Source organism: Parus major, chromosome 19 (genome assembly GCF_001522545.3).
Source record: "Parus major isolate Abel chromosome 19, Parus_major1.1, whole genome shotgun sequence".
Taxonomy (NCBI): Eukaryota; Metazoa; Chordata; class Aves; order Passeriformes; family Paridae; genus Parus; species Parus major.
In genome coordinates, this window is record NC_031787.1 from 3,766,709 (window position 1) to 3,786,779 (window position 20,071).

At 53.8% G+C, this 20,071-nt stretch overlaps 1 protein-coding gene across 1 annotated transcript; it reads left to right on the forward strand.

The window, feature by feature from the left end:
• Positions 1–8,722: 8,722 nt before the first annotated feature.
• On the forward strand, positions 8,723–17,629 carry SSC4D (scavenger receptor cysteine rich family member with 4 domains). Its single transcript, XM_033519008.1, has 10 exons — positions 8,723–8,837; positions 11,630–11,665; positions 12,483–12,788; positions 13,744–13,815; positions 14,123–14,463; positions 15,128–15,239; positions 15,478–15,552; positions 16,179–16,490; positions 16,759–16,836; positions 17,313–17,629. The coding sequence occupies exons 1-10, from the start codon at positions 8,723–8,725 to the stop codon at positions 17,627–17,629; spliced, it is 1,764 nt and encodes a 587-aa protein (XP_033374899.1).
• Positions 17,630–20,071: the final 2,442 nt, after the last annotated feature.

Sequence of the window (20,071 nt, forward strand, 5' to 3'; positions counted from 1 at the left end):
AGTGACTGTGTGTGACAGTGTATGATAGTGTGAGATATATGTCACAGTGAGTGTGACAGGGTGTGATAATAATGAGTGTGATAATAATGAGTGTGATAATAATGAGTGTGATAATAATGAGTGTGTGTGATAGTGTCAGTGAGTGTGAGCAGATGTGGAAAAGTGATTGTTAAAAATGTCCACCAGTCCTTATCAAATAACTTTAAACCTCCCTGGACTTTACACCCAGCAGCACTGATTCACCCATGCCATGATACACCTGTCCCAAAAGGCTTATAAAATAAAGAACATTATGTTTGGGCTCAGTAGTTACAGAAAAAAATAAAAATAAACAAAAATATGTAGAACCACTTTATACTGTAAGAATGGAGGGATATTATAAAACTCTTCTTCCAGGCTTAAACACATGAGACTCATCTTTGCAGAGCCTGAATAAAGTTGGTTTTCATCCCAAAATGTACATAACCACGACAGCTCCAGTGAAAACCTTCTGGAGCTGCATCCCCCCCTAGCTCAGCCTCGTATGCAAATGCCCATGGATTTCTCTGCCCCAGGATGGATGAGACTGTCACATACTTGAGATCAAAATACTCACAAAGTACTAATAATTGCCAGTAGTGATTGATAGCCTGCTTGTAATGTGCCTACTTAGGCAATAAGTTTCACATTTACAACTCAGGTGCTTGGGATTCCTGTCTCCTGTGGCTGTAATTAGAAACTGGAGAGCAATGCAAAGGGTTTTTTTCCTGAAAAATAGATAGGAATGCTTCATAAAGCCGTGCTGGGAGCAGACTATGTGATCCATGTGGTTGCATGGGTGGACAAGTATTAAATATCCTGTGATCCTAAATAGGAAAATGTTTCAGGGAGTTTAGAGGATGGTGAAGAAGGGTTTCTATCGAGTCTTGCACACCTTGATGACACGGCTGGGAGACAAAGGGAGGTTCCCAGTGAGGAGTCCTGGCTGGTGAGAGAGGATGGGTGAGGGCTCAGGGGTGATGCTCTGGGGCTGAAGGGTGCTACTGATAAGGGCTGCAGGGTGGGGGAGAGCAGAGGTGAATTGGGTGCAGCTCCTGGGTGGAGGGAAGGGCTGGACAGTGGAGATAAACCAGTCAGGTGGTGGCTAAGCTGTGGGAAGTCTTAAATTGCATTGGATTTATTTAAGTTTTTGTTTTTGAACAGGAATTCATGATCTGATCTTGCATCAGCTTCCCTGGAAGGTTTTGCCGGGCACAGTGAGGTGGCTGAGTACCTCATCTGAGCTGTACAAGTGCACTGCTGGTCCTCAGGCTCCCTTTTCTCACACCTCTATCACTTGTACCCTATTCCAAGATGGTCCAGCAACCTGAAAGGGGTTAACAGAGCCATGGGCAACATGAAGCTGGGGTCTGATGGCCAGCTGAGCCTGTCAGACCCCACTGCACAATTTCCTCCAAGTGTTCTGTGTGAGGGTGGCTGTAAAGACCCTCGATGAACCCCAAGTCTAAAAGGTTCACCTCTGTGTCCTGCTGTCCCTAAGAGCCCTGTTTCCACAGGGATGCAGACCTCACAATCCTCACTGCCTGCAAAAATATATTTATATTTTACATGACTTTTACCTTAATGATCCCCAGATTTTAACATACTCCCTTATGGGGTTTTTTTGTTTGTTTCAGCTGGATCCCTTTTTTCCCATGCTGTTCTTTCCCACACCCTTCTCTGCATGCTCCCCAAATCAGTATTCAAAGCACTGAGTCCTCCAACATGGCAACTCCTCCTGTCTGATCCATCCACACACTGGGGTAACCAGCCAAATATTTGCCTCCCCCCTTCTCCTCTTCTTGCAGTGGTGCTGGAAGGCTGTTGAATTAATTTCTCTGTGGCTGCTCCCTCTCACACGGTTTTGGCTCGAGGTCCTACACTAATGTCTACAAAACCTGATGCTCGAGGCTCTGTTAAATTGCCAGGCTTAGCCTGGTGCTCCAGGGAATAGCCTGGCCACTTAGGAACTGCCTGTCCAAGCTCTGCTGGGATTGCTGCAGCACTTTGAATTCACAGCCCACTCGATTTCAGATTAATTTCCCTGAGCAGACAAACCCAAAGTGACAGGAATTAGGAAGAAATTCCTCTGCAGGCAAAGGATAATAGGTGAAATTTCGTTTCATTTTCCTCTGCAGCAGCTGCTGCTGCTTTCTGCCAGGGAGCAGTTAGACAAAGCAGGGATGGATCTGGTGTGGGCATCCCCCTCCTGCTGGGTGACCTTGCTGTCCAACCCCTGGGATGCTGAGAGGGACATGTTCCTCATCCCTGCTGGTAGTGGGAGATTCCCCATGAGCTCAGCTTGGCTCTCCGTGTTCCACTGCCTGCCTTCTCCGGGAAAATCACAGAATCTTGAACAGTTTATGTTGGAAGGGACCAGCCCAGGTTGTTCCAACCCCGTGCTGTGGGCAGGGACACCTTCCACCATCCCAGGTTGCTCCAAGCCCCAGCCAACACTTCCAGTGTCCATCTTCTCCGGGAAACCTGTTCCAGGATCTCACCACATTCATCATAAAACATTTCTTTCCTTATGTCAACCCTAAACTTAACATTCTCAGTTGAAACCCTTCTCCTGTCATCCTGACCCCGATCAAAAGGCTAAATCCACCCGGGAAACTCTGGAGCCGAGTCTTTTGGCTTGTGTTCCTGTCTCACCTGCTCTGGCCACACTCACCTCGCCATTAGTGCTAATTAGGGGACAGAACTCATCCCGCTTTGCCTTCTGCCTGCTTTTCCCAGTTTTTTCCCCTCTCTCCCCGAAGCCAAGCCTCTCCCCGCTGTCGCAAGGCTTCTCCTGCAGCTGCGTGCCACCTAGTGCACGCTCAGCCGTGCGGCAGCCGACAAGGCAGGACATCCATCCCTCCGGAGCTTTCCTGGAGATAAACGAGCTTTTAAAGGTCCCTTCCAACCCAAGCTGTTCCATGCAGCGTCAGGCTCGGCATCTCCAATCCCACGCAGGTTCCTGCATTGGCAGGCAGCGATGTCCTCCACGTCTGTCTGCCAGCCTGGCTGTCCCCACACAGGTCATCATTTCCCAGTCACCACTTTGGCACGGTCTGGACTCTCTGGAGTGAATCTAAAAGCACTGAGGCTGCAGCAGTCCCATCTCACAGCAGAGATGCTGCAGCAGGAGTGGGATGCCTGAATTCCCCAGGGCTGGCAGAGAAGCCAGCAAATTCTGGTCCCAATGGACAAGCCATAGAAATAAATACACCTATAGAAATACCTGCATATATATATATATATATATATTTAACATATTTATGGCTGTTATCCCATAGGATCCTGCTGCCAGGTGAGGTTTCACCCCAGAGGTAACGGCAGGCAGAAAAGGGAGTTACAGACACCGAGTGTCTTTGGCGATGGAGGGGACTCAGCTCCCTGTTTCCCATCCCCTGTTCCCCGTTCCTGCTGCTCGCCAGCCCTGGATGCCGTCCGGAGCCCTTGGAGAGCCTCCTGTCAGCACCGTGTCCTTGTGCTGCTCCTTCTCACCCGCCTGGGGTGGTTCCTGCAGCGTTCGGGCAGGAAACAGATTAGGGAGGAACAAAGGTGATTTTGTCTGGGGAGGGGATGGGTACATCTCCCCGAACTCCAGCTTGCTGCAGCCCAGGGCAATGCCGAGCCTTTCTGGGGACATCCACTGTTCTTTCCTCAGCCCTGCTGCTCCTTCAGTACTTAAAACCTGCCAGAAAACAACTTAAAATTAGCTCGTGGTTCCCAAATAGCGCAGAGGTGTGCTGGGAGCACAGCTCCAGCACCGAGGCGGGGTTTGATGTCAGGACAGGGAACAAAAATGATCTTGTACTGGATTTACATCTTTCCCTTCTTCAAAGGCTGTTGGATACGGGCTGGTTTGGGGCTGAGAGCTCCCACATTACAGGATCCCACCACTGGCCGTGCCCTGGAGCAGCAGCAGGAGCGCAGCGATGAGGGGAGGCTCCATCCTGCTGTAGATGCAGCATTTTTCATGCCGGTGTGCCCCAAAGTGCAGCAGGAATCCCATAAATACCTGGTGATTTAGCTCAGCAATCAGCAGGGGAATCGTGTCATCCTTTACACACCAGCTAACAGCTCGAAGCAGCAACTGGTGCTCTTAGCCCTGTGTTTCCCTCCTGGCAGCACGAAGATCCCTTTTGTTTCAGTTTATGGCTTTTTAATATGGAACCAGGCTCTTCTTTATACCCCCAGTGCATTTCCTGGCCATGGTATAGCCTGGACAAATGAGTTTATCTCTCTTCTCTGTATTTTCCCAGCTAATTGAAGAGGGAAATTGGTTTGGATTTCTGGTTTTGGTTTTGGTTTTGGTTTTTTTCTGGAGGCCTTATATTTTCTGCAGTTTTGTGAGCCACTTGTTTTCCCCAGTTTCTACCCATGGCCAAACTGCTGCCAGAAAAGAAGTCTGATGGAGATGCCATAGGAAGTTGTGGAAGATGCTGCTCGTGGCATGGGGCAGCTGCTGAGTGGATGTGGGGATGGCCCTGACCCCTCCAGAAGCTTCTGTCCCGTGAGCATCTCTGGAGTGTCCCGGAGTGTCCCTGCCTGACTAGGCAGCAGGACCATCAGAAAGCACAAAAAGAGCTTCTTTTTTTCCCCTGGCACGAAAGAGAACAGCCTTGCTGTCCTGTGGAATTTTATAATTAGCCTTTCTTATGTTGTGGCTGCTCCTTGAATAAGGCTGGCTGTGTTTTCTTTTCCTCAGAGCAGCGTAATCCCCATGCCTGATACTGCCAAGCCACTCAAAGCACACGCAGGAACGATGTAGACATGGAAAAAGGCTGAAATGCTGCCCCAATGCCCAGAGAAATCCTGTCCAGGGAGGAGAGCATCTTATCCCTGCATGTCCAAATTATGCTCCTGGTCTGCAAAACCTGGATGTGGATTAATGCTGGAGCTGGTGATTCCCAGCCCATGGGCCCTGGCAGACAGCCAGGACAGTGGGGAGTCTGTCAAAGTTTAGGCAAAACAGACTTAAAAGGCACCTTTGAAACTTGTGCTCATGATCTGGTTAATTAGAACTTTGCTGCTAATGGGAAATAAAAGTGCCTAATTGCTAATTACAAGAAAGGAACAGCAGAAGCAGTTGGCGACAGTTGTAGCCAGAGCTGGCTTTGTGCAGAGTTAAAACAAAAAACCCAGGCTTTTTAGGGCATTTAGAAGTCTGGGCTTTGCATAGCAGCAAGTGAAAAATCCAGCAGCAAGAGCCATAAGGCAAATTCTGCCTCCCATGAGAATGAGGACAGGAATCCTGTGGCTCATAAAATCAACTTGTTCAAAGCCAAAAGCACACCAGGCTCCAAAAATTGCTGGTGAACTTAAGAATTCATAAGCGTGGGAAACCCAGTATGTTTGGAGGTTCCTTTTCTGTGTTCCTTTTCTTCAAGGCTGCTGAGACCCAAGAGTTTCACATTATCTGTCTTTTACTTGCAATGATGGTTAAAATTGTTAAAAGGCTGTAATAGTTACAAATTATGAAGTGTACAGAATTCTTTTTAAAATAAAGAGATGCCCTGGTCAGGAGCAGAAGCAGACAACATGAATGTGTAGAGCAGAGGTGGTGGAGGTGGATGGGGAAGGTTTCCAGCCACAGGACATCTCTCACCATGGGCTGAGCACAAGGATAGGCCAGGTCCCTTTAATGTCCTGAGCAGAGATGCCTTGGATGGTCAGACAGGAAAATTCCTGTGAAAAGGGACCTCTAAAGGTAATTTCTTGCCTAGGAACAAGCAGGGAAGACCATGGTTTGCCCAAGGAACAGATCTTCAAGGGAAGGAGGTCAGAACCATCCCCTCCTGCTGCATCCCAGTGCTGGCTGAGGGCTGACAGAAGTATTTCCAGCCAGATGGTTATTGCTGACTTCCTCTCCAGGTGGGCACTCAGACAGCAGAGGAGGGAGGTGGGAAGGAGCTGAAAAGCCCAAATCCTCTGAAAAAGCTTCTTCCTTCCCCTCGAGGCGTAACCCAGGCTCTGCCAGCACCCAATTTAAGGATGTGTCCCTGCCTGCCTCCCTGAAACCCGAGCCATTCCCTCCCTGCCATGTCTCCTTAGCAAGCTCCCCTCTCTTCTCTTTCTGCTTCTTCTTCCTCTTCTCCTCCCTTCTCCCTCTCTTTTTCCTTTGCTTCGGGGATGGTCTGTCCCAGGATGGGTTGCAGGGCTGCCATCCTGCTGTAACCCAGCAGCAGCAGCCCCTAAAGAGCGAGGAGATGACAGGCTGGAGCTGTTCTGTTGATGGATGAGATCCATTTTCTTCCCCCTTTTTAATTTTTTTTTAAATTTATTAAGCAAGATCTCACCTAAAGAAATAGTTCCTGCCTTATCCCCATCTCATCTTACCAGGCATATTAATTTCAAACGTTATTTTAAATTATTTTATAATTAACTAGCCAGCTCCTTTGTTTATTTCAAAAGAGGACAGATATTTCTGGGATTTGATACACACATCTTTATACTGGAGAGAAAATACCAAACAGGTATGTGGATTTATATTTTTTTTTAGGTTAGGATGGTAACTACAAATAATGATCTGGTGGGGTGGTGACAGCTGAAAAACTGTGATTTTTCCTGAAGTTGTTTGAATTGTTAAAAAGTGGAAGAAGTGATAGAGAACTGGGGTTCACTCCAGCTGTGGCCAAGGGGTACAAGGGGGACCAAAAGGGATTAAAAGAGCTGTGGGATCCTGTGCCCAGGTGGGAGGAGGGAGTTTTCACTGAGGGCAAAAGGCTGGCTGGGCACAGTGTGTCTGCTGTGATGTGTTATTTGGGGTGAAAGGAGAGATTTTATGTGCCCCACATTAAAACCCTGATCCTCCCCTGTGAGTTTTGTGAGTTTTGTACCATCCCTGGTGGTCAGTGCTTGTCCAAGGTGGGGGAGGATGGAGGATTTACTGCTTCCATCGGGTCCGGGGTGAAGGGTGGCTTCACAGGACACCTGACAGCTTGAAAATCTTGGTGTGCAGGGACTTCCATAAACCCACATTAAATAATAGATTCATCACAAAATCATAGAATGGTTTGGGCTGGAAGAGACCTTAAAGCTCATCCCATTCTACCTCTTTGCCATGGGCAGGACAGTTTCCACTATCCCAGGTTTCTCCAAGCCCCATCCAGCCTGGCCTTGGACAATTCCAAGGATGGGGCAGCCACAGCTTCTCTGAGTGATGTTAAAAGGGATGCTGGGTTTTGCAACAGTGCCATAATGACTAATTATGGCTTAAAAGCAGATTTTAATCTGTGGGGATTCTGAAAACCCCTGGGTTTAAGGAAGGGCATTCAGTTTTCAGCTGAATCCTGAGCGCTGGGGTGAGGGTTGCGAAGCAGTTGGAAAAGCACAGACGGAGATGGAAAGTCGGGTTTTCCCTCTTTGGGGTCAGCCGTGGCACAGCACCGCAGTGGTTAATGCCCACTGCCACCCTGCCAGGGAGCAGGAACGCGCTGGCTCCGGCACAAAAGTGGCCGGCGATGACAAAGTCCCTGCGAGCAGGACGCGATGCCGGGGTTTGGCCGGGCCAGGGCGGCGGAGGGGCCGTCTGTCAGCCCTGCCCCGCTGCAGGGAGGGGAGGGCCCGTGGGACAAAAGGCGACATTATTCGGTGCTTCAGGAGGGATGAATGGAGTATTGAAAGCCAGCACCTCAGCGAGTAGATTGGTTTTCAGCCCCCATCAGTGAGCTGTCTGTCCGCTGGTGAGTCTCCTCCAGAGGCTTGGTCAGCAGGGATCAGGGAGATGGAACGGGGCTGTGTCCCATCCACGCGGGCTCCTTCCTGCACCTCCATCACCTCTTGCTGCTGCACAGAAAACGCTTTGGTCCACCATCATCTCTTCCCAGTGCAGGCAATGAAACCCAATCCTTGGTCTGGAGGCTCTGGAGCCCCCCAACCCATGGTCTGAAGGGGCCTTGGCTGGGTGGACACCAGCACACGGTCCCACCTGGACCGTGGGAGCTCTTCTCATCCCACGCCTCCACATGGGAAAACCAGGAGCAGCAAAAGGCTGGAGGAGGGGTTTCCACGGGAAGGAGGGCTTAGTCACTGGTACAGTGGATTTCAATGAGCTTTCCCAAGTTTCTGACCACCGGTGGTTCCCTTCAGGAGTTGGTGTGCCCCGTGCGGGCTGGAGGAATTAATTTTAGGGCTCCGCGGAGCTAAGGCGGGCAGCCCGGCTTGGGAGGCGGCGTGCGGGAGCATCCTCACGATGGCACTGCTCCCCCAGCACACGCTGCCTCCAGCCCGGCTGCTGGCACCGCGGGGATGTGGGGCTGGGCTCCCAGAGGTGTCCCGGCCAGCAGGACCAGCACTCATCCCCCTCCCGGACAGCCTGCGAGTGAGACAGAGCTGGAAATCCACCCAATCCACCCCTTCGGCAGTGAGCAATGAGGGGAAAACGGAATCTTAAGATATTTAATCTCTTCCTCATTTTCTGCTGACGTTGCCTGTTGCTGAGTTCTATCTTGCAGGTGGGATACGGCACTTCAGCTTCATCTTGCCACTCAAAAAAAATAAATCTCTTGTTTTCAATGAATCCAGCTGGAATTACTTTTCATGTGTCTCCTGGTCACTGTTCCTGGAAATATTGAGGAGGGACATATTCACAGGTCCTGCATGGCCCTCGGTGACCACAGGCTCTCCTGGCCACCACCACTAACACTGCTGCCTGCATGTTTCAGGGAAGTGTCCTCTGGAAATTCACCTGCAGGAGGGCTGACAAGCAGCAATGACACCCTGCCCAGACACCCAGCACGGCACAAGGAGGTCGGACATCGAGGTGCTGCCCCTCTCCTTGATGCCAGCCACACTCCTCATCCTCCTCATCCTCCTCAGCCCCACCGGTGAGCTCCTGCCTGGGACAGTGGGTGGGGTTTTAGGCACCACCATCTCAGATTTGTGGGAAGATTTTCTCCAGGCACAGGATTATTGTGGTGTGGGATGGAGGGAGCAAGTTCAGCTCTTATGTCCCACCGTGACCTGGCTGTGACAGCAAGCCCAATGCTCAGGACAGGCAGGGGAATGGGGCAGGCAGCTGCCAGCACTGGTGACAGAGCAGTTCTGGGAAGATGCTGATGGCCAAGGGATGCTCCTGGAGTTGCTCCCCAGGACCTGTGGGACCAGTCCTGCCGAGGAAACGGGTGGAATGAGCACCCATCCCCTGAGGACAGCAGTCCCAATTTCTGGCAGGCACTGTCCAGCCAGAATGGAAAACATTTAACTAGACCTGGGAAAAGCCATTCCCGCTCTATAACGTGGTCCCACACGAGTGCTGTGGCAGCGCAGCTATCCCAGTGTGACTCTCTCCATGTAATAATTACAGCCAGGAGGTGGGGAACGCATTCCTGCCTCAACTAACCCGTGTCAAGACACAGCCAGCCAGAAAACTGGGAATTCAGCTGTAGTCAGACATCCTAATTGAGTTAAATCGGGTTTTACCTTCCCACCTCCTCAGCTGGTGCTTTCCTTCCCCCTCGGGATGCTGCGGCAGCATCCTGGCCCGGGTGTGGGGACCCTGGGGTGGCCCTGGTGGCTCTGTCGCTGTCCCCTGCATCGCCTGGCTCTTCTGGTTCTCGTCATTAATGGGCACAGATTAGCCGCTAACGAAGGGCCATTTGTCCTCCCATTTGGTGGTTTTGTTTAGCAGCGGTGTTTACTCGAGCAGTTTCCCTTTTTCTTTTGGCTTTGTGAAGCTGGATCAGAGAAACATGGAGGGTTCTATCTCTTCTCAAAAAAGACAGCTTCCCCCTCGCTCCTCATTATTGTAGACACACCAGGCGTATTCTTTTCAGATCTCTCCTGACTTTGCTGGAGGATGCTCTTAAATGAATATTTCAGGGCTTTGATTTTGACTTAAAGGGAGATGAATATTTATCAATGTCCTTTTCATCCACTTCTTTTTCGGCATTGGAGTGGACTAGGTGTTAAAAATCAATACAAACCAGGATCAAACACTCTTCCTAGAAACCCTTGCGTCTCCCCATTTTTGGTGCAGGTGTGAGCTGAATTATCTCTACCTTGTTGTCCAGCCCACGGGGCTGCTGTATCCTTCCCTGTCCTCTCCTGCAGAGCCTCTCTGCACTGTGCAATCCCCAACTCTTGCTGGAATCACAGCATCCCTTCCCATGCCTGGTCCAGCTGTGTAGGAGCACTGACCACGCTGGAGCTGCTGCTGTTCATCCCAGCATCCCTTCTAAGTCATGGATACAACCAGACAGTTGCCTTATTCTCCTTTCTCTTGGGGCTTCTAGGTCTTTCTTTGACAGCCCTGATTTCTGGCTGACTTAATGGTCTCCCAGGCAACGTCCTAGCAAGGAAAAGGGAGGTGGGTTCATCTGCTCCACTGTCCCCCCAGGCTCACACTGCTTCTCACAGCAGTGACATCCGCCTCCAGAGCGGCTGGGATTGACCTTCCCGTCACTGCTGGTAGGCTGAGTGTGAAACAGGACAGGGCTGGTCCGAGGCAGTGGGAGGAAAAGAGGCCACGGAGGCACCACGGGTGCTGATCAGCCCCTGGCTGCTGTAATTAGCACCGAGGCATCACAGAATCACGGAATGGTTTGGGTTGGAAGCCACCTGAAAGCTCATCTCGTTCCAAACTCCCTGCTGTGGGCAGCGACACCTTCTGCTAGGTTTGGAGGGATTTTGGAAGGTGATGCCCATGGGAGAGGGTTCTGCAGCCAGAGCCTCAAGCTCAGGACACCTCGAATGCCCAGGGAGATCTGTGCTGGGCTCCAGCATCGGACAAGGGTTGTGGAGTGCGATGTCTACGAGGTCAAGCCACCCATCCCCAATCACTGTCCCCCAGGGCAACATGATCATGTTGTTGTGGCCTTCTGGACAAGCTGGAGCCTTCAATGACCCATGCTGGCATGTGAGAGGATCCCACATCACTCAGCACTGGGGATGAGAGGGATTTTGTGCCCAAATAATGCCCAGACTGTGGGAGGGGGACACATCCTGCAGCCTTCAAGTGCTCACCTGATGAGGTTTGTTCATTCCCTAAGGTGGCTGCACCCCACCAGGAGGTGTGTTGGTACTTGCATGTAATTATGGAGCTTCCAAAAAGTGGATTTTGTTGGAGAAATAAAAGAAAAAAATCAATTAAAATGCACATAATTTAAGGGTGCAGCATCTTCCATCAGGAGATCTCTAGTGGGTTTCTCAAGATGGGCAAGATTGATTTTCCTTGTTCTCATTTCACCACCCAAGTTTTCCATGTGGGTGATGGGGCAGGAGAATTCAGGAACTGCCCCCAGGGCCCACAGCAAGGCAGCAATGGAGCCAGGGATGGACAAAAAATGTCCCCAAGACCTGGCCCAAGACAAGATTCACGTGGAGTGGCTTCTGCTGGGCTTATCAGGGTCACACATGTGTCACTTTGGGCTTCAAGCACAGTCCCACCAGAGTCACAGGCACTCATATGCTGCCTCAGTTTCCCCTCCTGTGAAGCAGATGAAGTTATGTCTTGGGGAAGTGTGTTCATTTTTTTCCCCTACAACCACCAGGACTTTGCAGGAAAGGGTCCAAGGGCTGCTGGGTCCTGCCAGTCCCCACCACACTCATCCCATCCCACCCCTGCTGCCACCACTCTCCCTCTCTGGGGAGAGCTGATCCTTTCTCTTCTCCCTTGCAGGCACCACCTCTGAGCCCGAGATATTGCCATTCCCAGGTGAGATTCTTCTCTTAAAGTTACTTTTCTCCAGGAAGTATTGTAGCTGAAAAATGCATTTTTAGGTAAAAGAAGGGATTTGGAGAAATTTTAAAAGGAAAGATATTGTTTTGGAACAAAAAGCAGAGAGAAGGAGCTAAACTTTTACAGAAAGGAAATAAAGATTCTTTATTATCCCTATTCCACTCATTAACCCAAGAGGAGAATTTTTGGCACCCCTGTCCCTGTGCCATGCATCACACACGTGTAAATAATTCCCTTGGTGTGCTAGACCCCTGACATTTCCACACCTTCTCCCCATCACCAGCAGCTTGAGAGATCATCTCCATCCCACCAGCTCTCATGTGGGACCAGCTCTGGATGCATTCATTGAGGCCAATAAGAATTTGCTCATTGCATCCTGTCACTTGTCACCTGTTGTATGTCAACATGTGGTGCCACATGCCAGCTTTTGCCCATTAGCAGGTGACATGGGAGCATCACAAGAGCCACAGAATGCTTTGGCTGGGAAGGGACCTTAAAAACCATCTCATTTCACCCCCTGCCATGGGCAGAGACACCTTCCACTAGAGCAGGCTGTCCAAATCACCATCCAGCCTGGCCTTGGTGATGGTGCATCTCATTCCTGGATTGAGATGTGCTGTGTCTCCACAGCCACTGCTGCCAGCAGACGAAGGGGAGCCCACATCCCACCAGCAGGTGGGCAGCACCAAGCCAACAACTGCCATGTGCTACAGAGAAGGGGCAGGATTTTATTTAAGGAGCAGGAGTTTGATGTAGATTTACTCCCCACGGCCCACTGTTCCCATCTTCCCAGAGATCCGTCTCACCAACGGGCCCAGCCGGTGCCAGGGGCGGGTGGAGATCCTCTACAACGGCTCCTGGGGGACGGTGTGCGACGACGACTGGGACATCGTGGATGCCAACGTGGTGTGTCGCCAGCTGGGCTGTGGCCATGCCATCACCCTGCCAGCTGCCATGACCTTTGGCCAGGGGAGTGGGCCCATCTTCCTGGACAATGTGGACTGCAAGGGCTGGGAGGCAGCCCTGAGCGAGTGCTGGAGCCACGGCTGGGGCATCCACAACTGCTACCACTATGAGGACGTGGCTGTTGTGTGCAATGGTAACGAGGTTGTGTTCCCTGGGGGCAAGGAGAGCAGGGGGTTCCGTGGAGTGCAAGACTTGAGGGCTGCAGGGGCCTTGGTGGAGCCCAAGAGTCTTATCTCAGAGCCTGTTCCTCTGACCTGGGTCAGCCAGAAATCCTCTGCAGCCTCCTTTCACCCCTCTCCTCAATCCAGGTCACCTCCCAGCTCCAAAGGCCGGTGCTCCATAAGGTGACCAGCCTGTTTTGTGCTCCTTGTCACTCCCAGCTCAGGGACTTTGTGCTCTCTCCAGTATGATCCCTGGGGAAAGAGCACACGCCCACCCACGCTCCTGCCTCTGAGTCAGTTGCTGCCCAACTGCTCTTTCCCCTTTTGACTTGTGTTTCTTTAAATTGCTGAGCTTTTCAGTAGGAGATGTTCCTAAAGGTGAGAAAAGCAGTGGAAAGTGTTTGAACTTGGCAAGTGAAAGTGGAACAGCTCCGTGACGACCCTTGTGTACCCCACACACACGTTCCTCCCTCGCTGTGCAAGGTTTGCTCATCAGCCAGGCATCAGTGAGCTGTGAAAATGAGGCTGTGCAGACCTGGAGCAGCTGCTCCGTGAATCCCCACATCCTGCAGAAGCAGGGCTTGGAAAAAAGGAGGGATGGGAAGGCAGGGAGGCTGGGTTGGCTGGTAGGTCGTACCAACAGCAACCAGAGAACAGAGGCTGTGGATTGGGTGGGAAACTGAATCATGTCATTGTTGGAGAGGAGGGGTGGAAGGAGTGAAAAAAGAGGTGGGGAGCTGGGTCTGAGGGCAGAAGGGAGGCTGGAGGTGTTGGCAGAGAGCTCTGGGCAGGGCTGTGCAGCTGCAAACCCCTCTGTTTTCAGCTGGGGCTGGTTTGGTGCAGACCCTCCTGGAGCAGTGGGGCGGGGGGATCCCTCCAGCTTCAGGGTGGAGCAGCAGCAGGTGCCACCTCTGCTTCCCTTTGCAGAGTTCTCACCCACACAAGTCAGCGAAGGACCGACCACCAGGACCCTCACAGCCTCGGTACAGGACGGGGAAAGTAAGCTGTCATTGCAGGGGGGACATCCTGCCTGAGGGCAGTGTCCCCTTCTGTCACCTGCTGCCCCTCTTGAAGCCTCCCAACCATCCAGCCCTGACCTCATCATTGTGCTGGCCATGGCCACACCCTGGCCCAGAGGTTCCCAAGGCTCCCAAGCCCCATTTCCCTAAAGCTTCACCCCTTCCCTGCTCTTTCTCACTCATTTCCTTTGCCATCACGGGCACGGCAGGGGCTGGGCACGGTGGCATGACTGTGCCACCCGTGCAGAGACACCACATCCTTCTCACCTCCTGCTGCCACCCTCCAGGTGACGGCAGCATCCGCCTGGTGAGCGGCCCCGACACCTGCCAGGGCCGGGTGGAGATCTTCTACCGAGGGAACTGGGGCACCGTCTGCGATGATGACTGGGGCCTGAGCGACGCCAGCGTGGTCTGCAAGCAGCTGGGCTGTGGGCAAGCCCTGGATTACAAGAGCAATGCCTATTTTGGCTATGGAACAGGACGTATCCTCCTGGACAACGTCAACTGCGACGGCAGCGAGCCCTTCCTGTCTGCCTGCTACAGCCTCGGCTGGGGCATCCATAACTGCGGCCACCACGAGGATGCTGGGGTCATCTGCACAGGTACTGGGCAGGGCATCACCCTCAGGGTGGGGAAAAACCCAGGGACATCCTGTTCTCCAAGCAGAAATGGCCTCAGGAGATGCTGAGATGCCCGAGGCTGGGCAGGGACTGGGGTCTGCGCTGTGGGAGCATCCTTGCTCCTTATCCACCCTCATCCTGGTTCTCCGGTGTAGCAACCCCATGCCAAGAGCCCGGAGCACAGCCGGGGTGGTGATTTGCAGAGGAAATGCATCTGCCATCCTGCCATTTCCCTCTGCCATTTCCCTGCTCTGCTGGCTGGAAAACAAGCTGCCCAAGTCCGGAAGGAGAGAGCGGCTGCCAGGGCTGGGCACAGCGCCAGGCCCAGCCTGCCTCCCCTTCCCCTCCTGAAATGATGTATTCCTGCCATTCTCCACTGATTACTGTTTATAATGTTAATAATCCCCCTGAATTCCCTCATTATCATGGCTAATGACGGGAGCAGTAAGTGCCAGTGCTTTCCCTTTCCCACTATTAATGGACAAAGGGGATGATGTAGGACAAAAGGGACAATTTTTTCAGGCTGGTCCTTTCCTTTCTAAACATTCCCCATCCCCTCTGGCACCTCCTCTGGGCACAAAGTCGATGGCACCACCACGCCCAGACCTTGCTCGGAGGGGCAGGGGATAATGAGGCATAAAAGGTAATGAATCCTGATGATAAACCTCCCAGGTGTCACCTCTGTCCCTCTGTGTCACCACAGGGCTGGACACATCCACCATCACATCATTCACCACCTCGGTAGCCCTGGACTCCGAGGAGACGCTCACAGCCACAGCCACAGGTAGGAGTTTGGCATTCACTCATCTGGGGGGGAAGCTGTGCCCTCTGTGTCCTCTTGTGACCCAGCCTGGACACCCTGGGGTCCTGTCGTGATGCTTGGGGGGTGACATTGCCCATGGCAGGGTCTTGCCAGGGGGCAGCCAGGGTGCTGGTGGGCACTGGCACCGAGTGGAGCAGGGGCAGCGGGTGCTGGATCTGGAGCCCCCAATGCCCACACGTCCCCACGCTTGTCCCAGCAGTGACAGACAGCAGGGACCAGCCCTCCCAGGCCACCGAGGTGGTCACCACCACGCTCCTGACCATGGAGCAGGAAAGTAAGTGTGCAGCTGCTGCTAGTCCTGCATGGGGCTCCACGTCCCTGGGGGAGTCACTCCACATCCCCAGGGCTCACCCCATGCCCCCAGGGCTCCTTCCATGTCCCCAAAGGTCACCCCCTGTTCCAAGTGCTCAATCCATGCCCCAGCAATTATCTGCCATCCTCAGGACTCACACCACATCCTCGGGGTTTACTCCATGCTCACCACATGATGCTCAAGGGTTCATCCAGCATCTCCAGGGATTGCTCCATTCTCACAGTGCTCACCCCATCATGCTCAAGGGTTCATCCAGCATCTCCAGGGATTGCTCCATGCTCACAGTGCTCACCCCACGCTGCTTGGGAATCACCCCTGTAGCCAGTGTCACCCCACACCACCAGGACTCACCCTGTGTCCCCAAGGGCTCAGTTGATACGGTCACCCCAAGCTCTCCAGGGGTCACCCCATAACCCACAGGGTCACCCCACGCCCACAGGGGTTTGCCCCACATCCCCAGGGGGTTGCACCCAACGTGCCCAGGGCTTACCCCAGAACCCGGGGGCTCACCCCACGCCCTCGGAGGGTCAGCAGGGGACACCGGACGCCCTGTGGAGCCCCGGTCCCCCCGGCGTCGTGCCACGCAGGTGGCGGCTTGCGGCTGGCGAACGGGAACGGGAGCTGCCGCGGGCGGGTGGAGGTGCGGCACCGCGGCACCTGGGGCACCGTCTGCGACGACGACTGGGACTTCCCCGACGCCCAGGTGGTTTGCCGGCAGCTGGGCTGCGGCACCGCCCTCGCCGCCACCGTGCTCGGCTCCTTCGGCTACGGCAGCGGGCCCGTGCTGCTGGATAACGTGGGCTGCGGCGGTGGCGAGGCGCGCCTGGCCGACTGCTTCCACCTGGGATGGGGACAGCACAACTGCGGCCACCACGAGGATGCCGGGGTCATCTGCCGAGGTGAGAGAGGGGTCTGCAGGTGTCAGGTGAAGCCCAGCTCAGTGGGAAAGTCAATGGGAGAAGGGATGCGAGGAGGATCTCGGCCACGCTCAGGCTGGCTGTGGGAAATGGGGTGTCCCAAGTGGGGTTGTGGGTGAAGAATGAAATCCACAGGTTTCTCCTGCACATGGGGGACAGCCATCCACAGCCATCCCACACCACTGCCGGGGGGCTCTGACCCCACCCTGTCCCTTGGGTCACTTTTCCCACCTCTCCTCTACTCCACCAGGTGCTGATGACACTGAAGACCATTTCCAAGAAGCCACTGCTACAACCACCACCTTGGCCCTGACTCGTCCCAAGGAGGGTAGGTGCTGGGGTGTCACCTGGGGACACAGTGCCAGCCCTGGGGATGCTCCATGGCGGCACAGGGTGGAAAAAGAAGTGGCTCAGGCAGAGGCACAAAATCTGGTGATCTGTGGGAGGGGGGAAAAACTGATGACATTCTTAAACCATGGCATCTCCTGGTGGCCCCAGGGCTGGTTCAGACAGAAGTGATGGACCTCAGGGTGGGCAGAGGAGGTGATGGACCAAAGGGGCAGAGCTGGGAACAGAGGTGGTTGTCTGTTCCTCCAACTTAACATCCACCACGATGCTCTGAGGGTCACCCCCAGCCCTGGCAGGTGGTCACCCCTCTGCTTCTGGCTGTGGAGGAGCAGGGGGGTGACCTGGGGGACCCCCAGGTGAGCAGGGGGAGCTCTGGGCTGAACCCAGGGCAGGCAGGGAGAGCGGGACACAGTGCTGGGCACAGGCAGGGACTGTTTCACCCCATCCCATCCACAGGGTCCCTGCGCCTGGTGAACGGCAGCCACCGCTGCGAGGGGCGCGTGGAGATGTTCTACCTGTCCCAGTGGGGCACGGTGTGTGACGACGCCTGGGACCTGCGGGACGCCAGGGTGGTGTGCAGGCAGCTGGGCTGTGGCCACGCCCTGGCAGCCTGGGGGGAGGCACACTACGGCCAAGGCACCGGCTACATCTTCCTCGACAACCTCAAGTGCAAGGGCCACGAGCCCTCGCTGCTGCGCTGCTCCCACATCCGCTGGGACGTCCACAACTGCGACCACTCCGAGGATGCCGGTGCTGTCTGTGACATCCTATGACCCTCCCGCAGGTAAGGGGGGACAGGGATGCTGCTGGGAGCTGGTGGCAGTGCCACAGAGAGGGGCTGAACCCTTGGTGCTGCTCTGGACACACTCCCTGTGCTGGCCTCGTGGATGTTTGGGCTCTGAGGATGGGAGGATTTGGGTGAGGACTGGGTTCTCCTCGGCTCCTGAAGTAGTGGGTGAAACTTCCCCCCTTCCACGCCCCAGACTGCCCCTTGGAAAAACAAAACTGCTTTTGGTGTGAAATCTGGCTAGTTTCAGCCATTTTTTTTTTAAAGATATGAGGAGAGAAAAATGGATTTTCCGCTGTGAAAATGATGTTAAATTATACTGAGAAAATGTAAAAAGGAGGCTGAAATCACACCAGGATGCTCCAGTGGCACTGCAGTGAGCTACTGTAGTTCTGCAATTTGCTTTTCAAGCCCTCCAGCAATCCCAACACCAGCTTTTTCTTCCCATTTTGGCACCAGAAATACCAATTCCTCCTCCATTTCCATGCAGCAAAAATGCAGGCGTTGGATCTCACGCCATCTGCAATCCTTGCGCCCGTTTCACCTGTTCCTTCTGCAAACACTGTGGGGTTTAGGAGAGCTCAGATGAGATTTCCCTTCCTGGGGTGCTTCAGCACAGCCAGTCCATGCCCAAAAAGCCTCCTGGGGAGTGGGGAAGGCTGGGGCTCCCTGCAGTGCCCCCATCCTTCTCCATCCTGTGCCATACAGACGTGCTGGTTTTGTCTGCTCTGTCCCAAAAGCTCCATGCTCCGAGGTGCCCAGGGCAGGCAGGGAGCTGGCAGGCAGGATACAAACAGATGGAAAACCATAGGGAAGACCCCAAATCCCTTCCCAGAGCAAGGAAAGGGACCCAGGAGCCTGCTCCTTCCCCAGTGCCATGCCTTTGGGGTATAAAGGTTGTTTTCCTCCCAGCTCAGGTGGAAAGACCCAGCCTGCAGCACCAGTCACCTTCACCACCAAGTGTTTGATTCCTACTGGGACACTGGGAAAATGATCTCCGTGTTCTCATGGACGGGGTTCAAGGGTGGGGAAGGGCTCCTGCAGTGGCACAAAACTCACTCCTCTGTGCAATTATTTTGTTGATAAGAGACTGTGCATATTCCTGGGTTGGGTTTTTTTTGGTTTTCAACCTTTTTTTTCTTATATGTGTTTGGGTTTGTTTTTGTGAATACATAAAAGCCCTTTGAAAGTGCTCTGAGAACTGATTTGTTTCCCTGTCATCCCCTCAAAGCCCTGGGTAAAAGCAAATGCCTGGAGAAGAGGGGATGCCCCAAACCTGGAGGAAAGATCTCAGTTCTTGCCAAAAATTGGCCCAAATCCCTGGCTGACCCTCAAGAAATCTTTAATTCTCACCCAGCTGAGAGCTCAGCTTGGACCTTTCCCCACCCCAGCTCTGGGGGTACAAACCTGACGCCCTTCAGGCTCAGAGGTTGAGGTTGGCTCCAGCTTTGGGTTTGTTCCCTGTGGGATTTGACAGTCACCTGAGCTGTGGGGTGGCCCTGGCCCCATGCTCAGGCTCCTGTTGGCTGCTTCTCTTCCACTGCCCATGGACAGAGTTTTCCCAGCGCTTGGATCCCAGTCCAGCTTTCCCTCAGTGGGGAAACTGAGGCATGGAAGCATCTTCCAGTCAGGCTGTGGGCGGCACAGCTGGACAAGGGCTTGCTGGTGCCCTGGGAGAGGGCAGGGAGGTGGTGTGTGAGCAAAATCCTCCTTTCCCTGTGCTCCCAGGCCCTGCACGCTCCACTGCCCCCTCACTTCCCGTCTCACCTCCTGCTTCCAGGACAGCTGGGCAATGCCTGGGTCCTGCTGGGAGCAGGATTGTGACAGAGCTGTCCCCAGCAGCTCCCAGGCCATCCCCACAGCCCACACCAGCTGGGGATGGGTCAGAGGGTGCTGTGGGCTCCTCCAGCTTTGCCGTCCCCTCCCTGTGGCTATAGGAGATGGGAGTGGAGCTGGTGGCCAGGAGCTGCTCTGAAAGCTGCAGCCTCTTGGGGAGTCACAGGGAGGAAGATAAGAAAGGCTGGATGGGTTTTCCCTGTTTTTCTTGGGGATTACGCCTTGACCTGGCAAAGCTGGGCTGGTTTTTGGTGTTACACCACTTCCTGCTCCTCTTGAGCTGGGGAGAGCAGACCCTGGTATCCTGGAGTTTCTCCCTTTCACAGCCTACAATCCGGCAAGCAAAGGGTTTCCAGCCAGGAAAGGCAGCAGCTGCCTCCCTCGTCTTCCAGACTTTTCTCCTGCAGCCAGCTTGGGATGGGCTGGGATCCGCAGGGATCCCCCCAGACACTCCACAGCCAAGCTGGGCATCATCTCCTGTTCCTCTGGGAGCAGGGAGTGGCAGGCAGGCTGGGAGCAGGGTACCAGCGAGGGGAAGCCCCGGGGCAAGGAACAGGGGGATGGAAATGCTGGCTCTGCAGCAGGATGGCAG

Excerpts from the sequence above, each read along its gene's own strand:
- SSC4D (XM_033519008.1), top strand. The coding sequence starts at position 8,723 with ATGACACCCTGCCCAGACACCCAGCACGGCACAAGGAGGTCGGACATC. Across the intron at positions 12,789-13,743 it reads CGTGGCTGTTGTGTGCAATG|AGTTCTCACCCACACAAGTC; the intron begins GTAACGAGGTTG and ends TTCCCTTTGCAG. Across the intron at positions 14,464-15,127 it reads GGCAGGGCATCACCCTCAGG|GTGTCACCTCTGTCCCTCTG; the intron begins GTGGGGAAAAAC and ends TAAACCTCCCAG.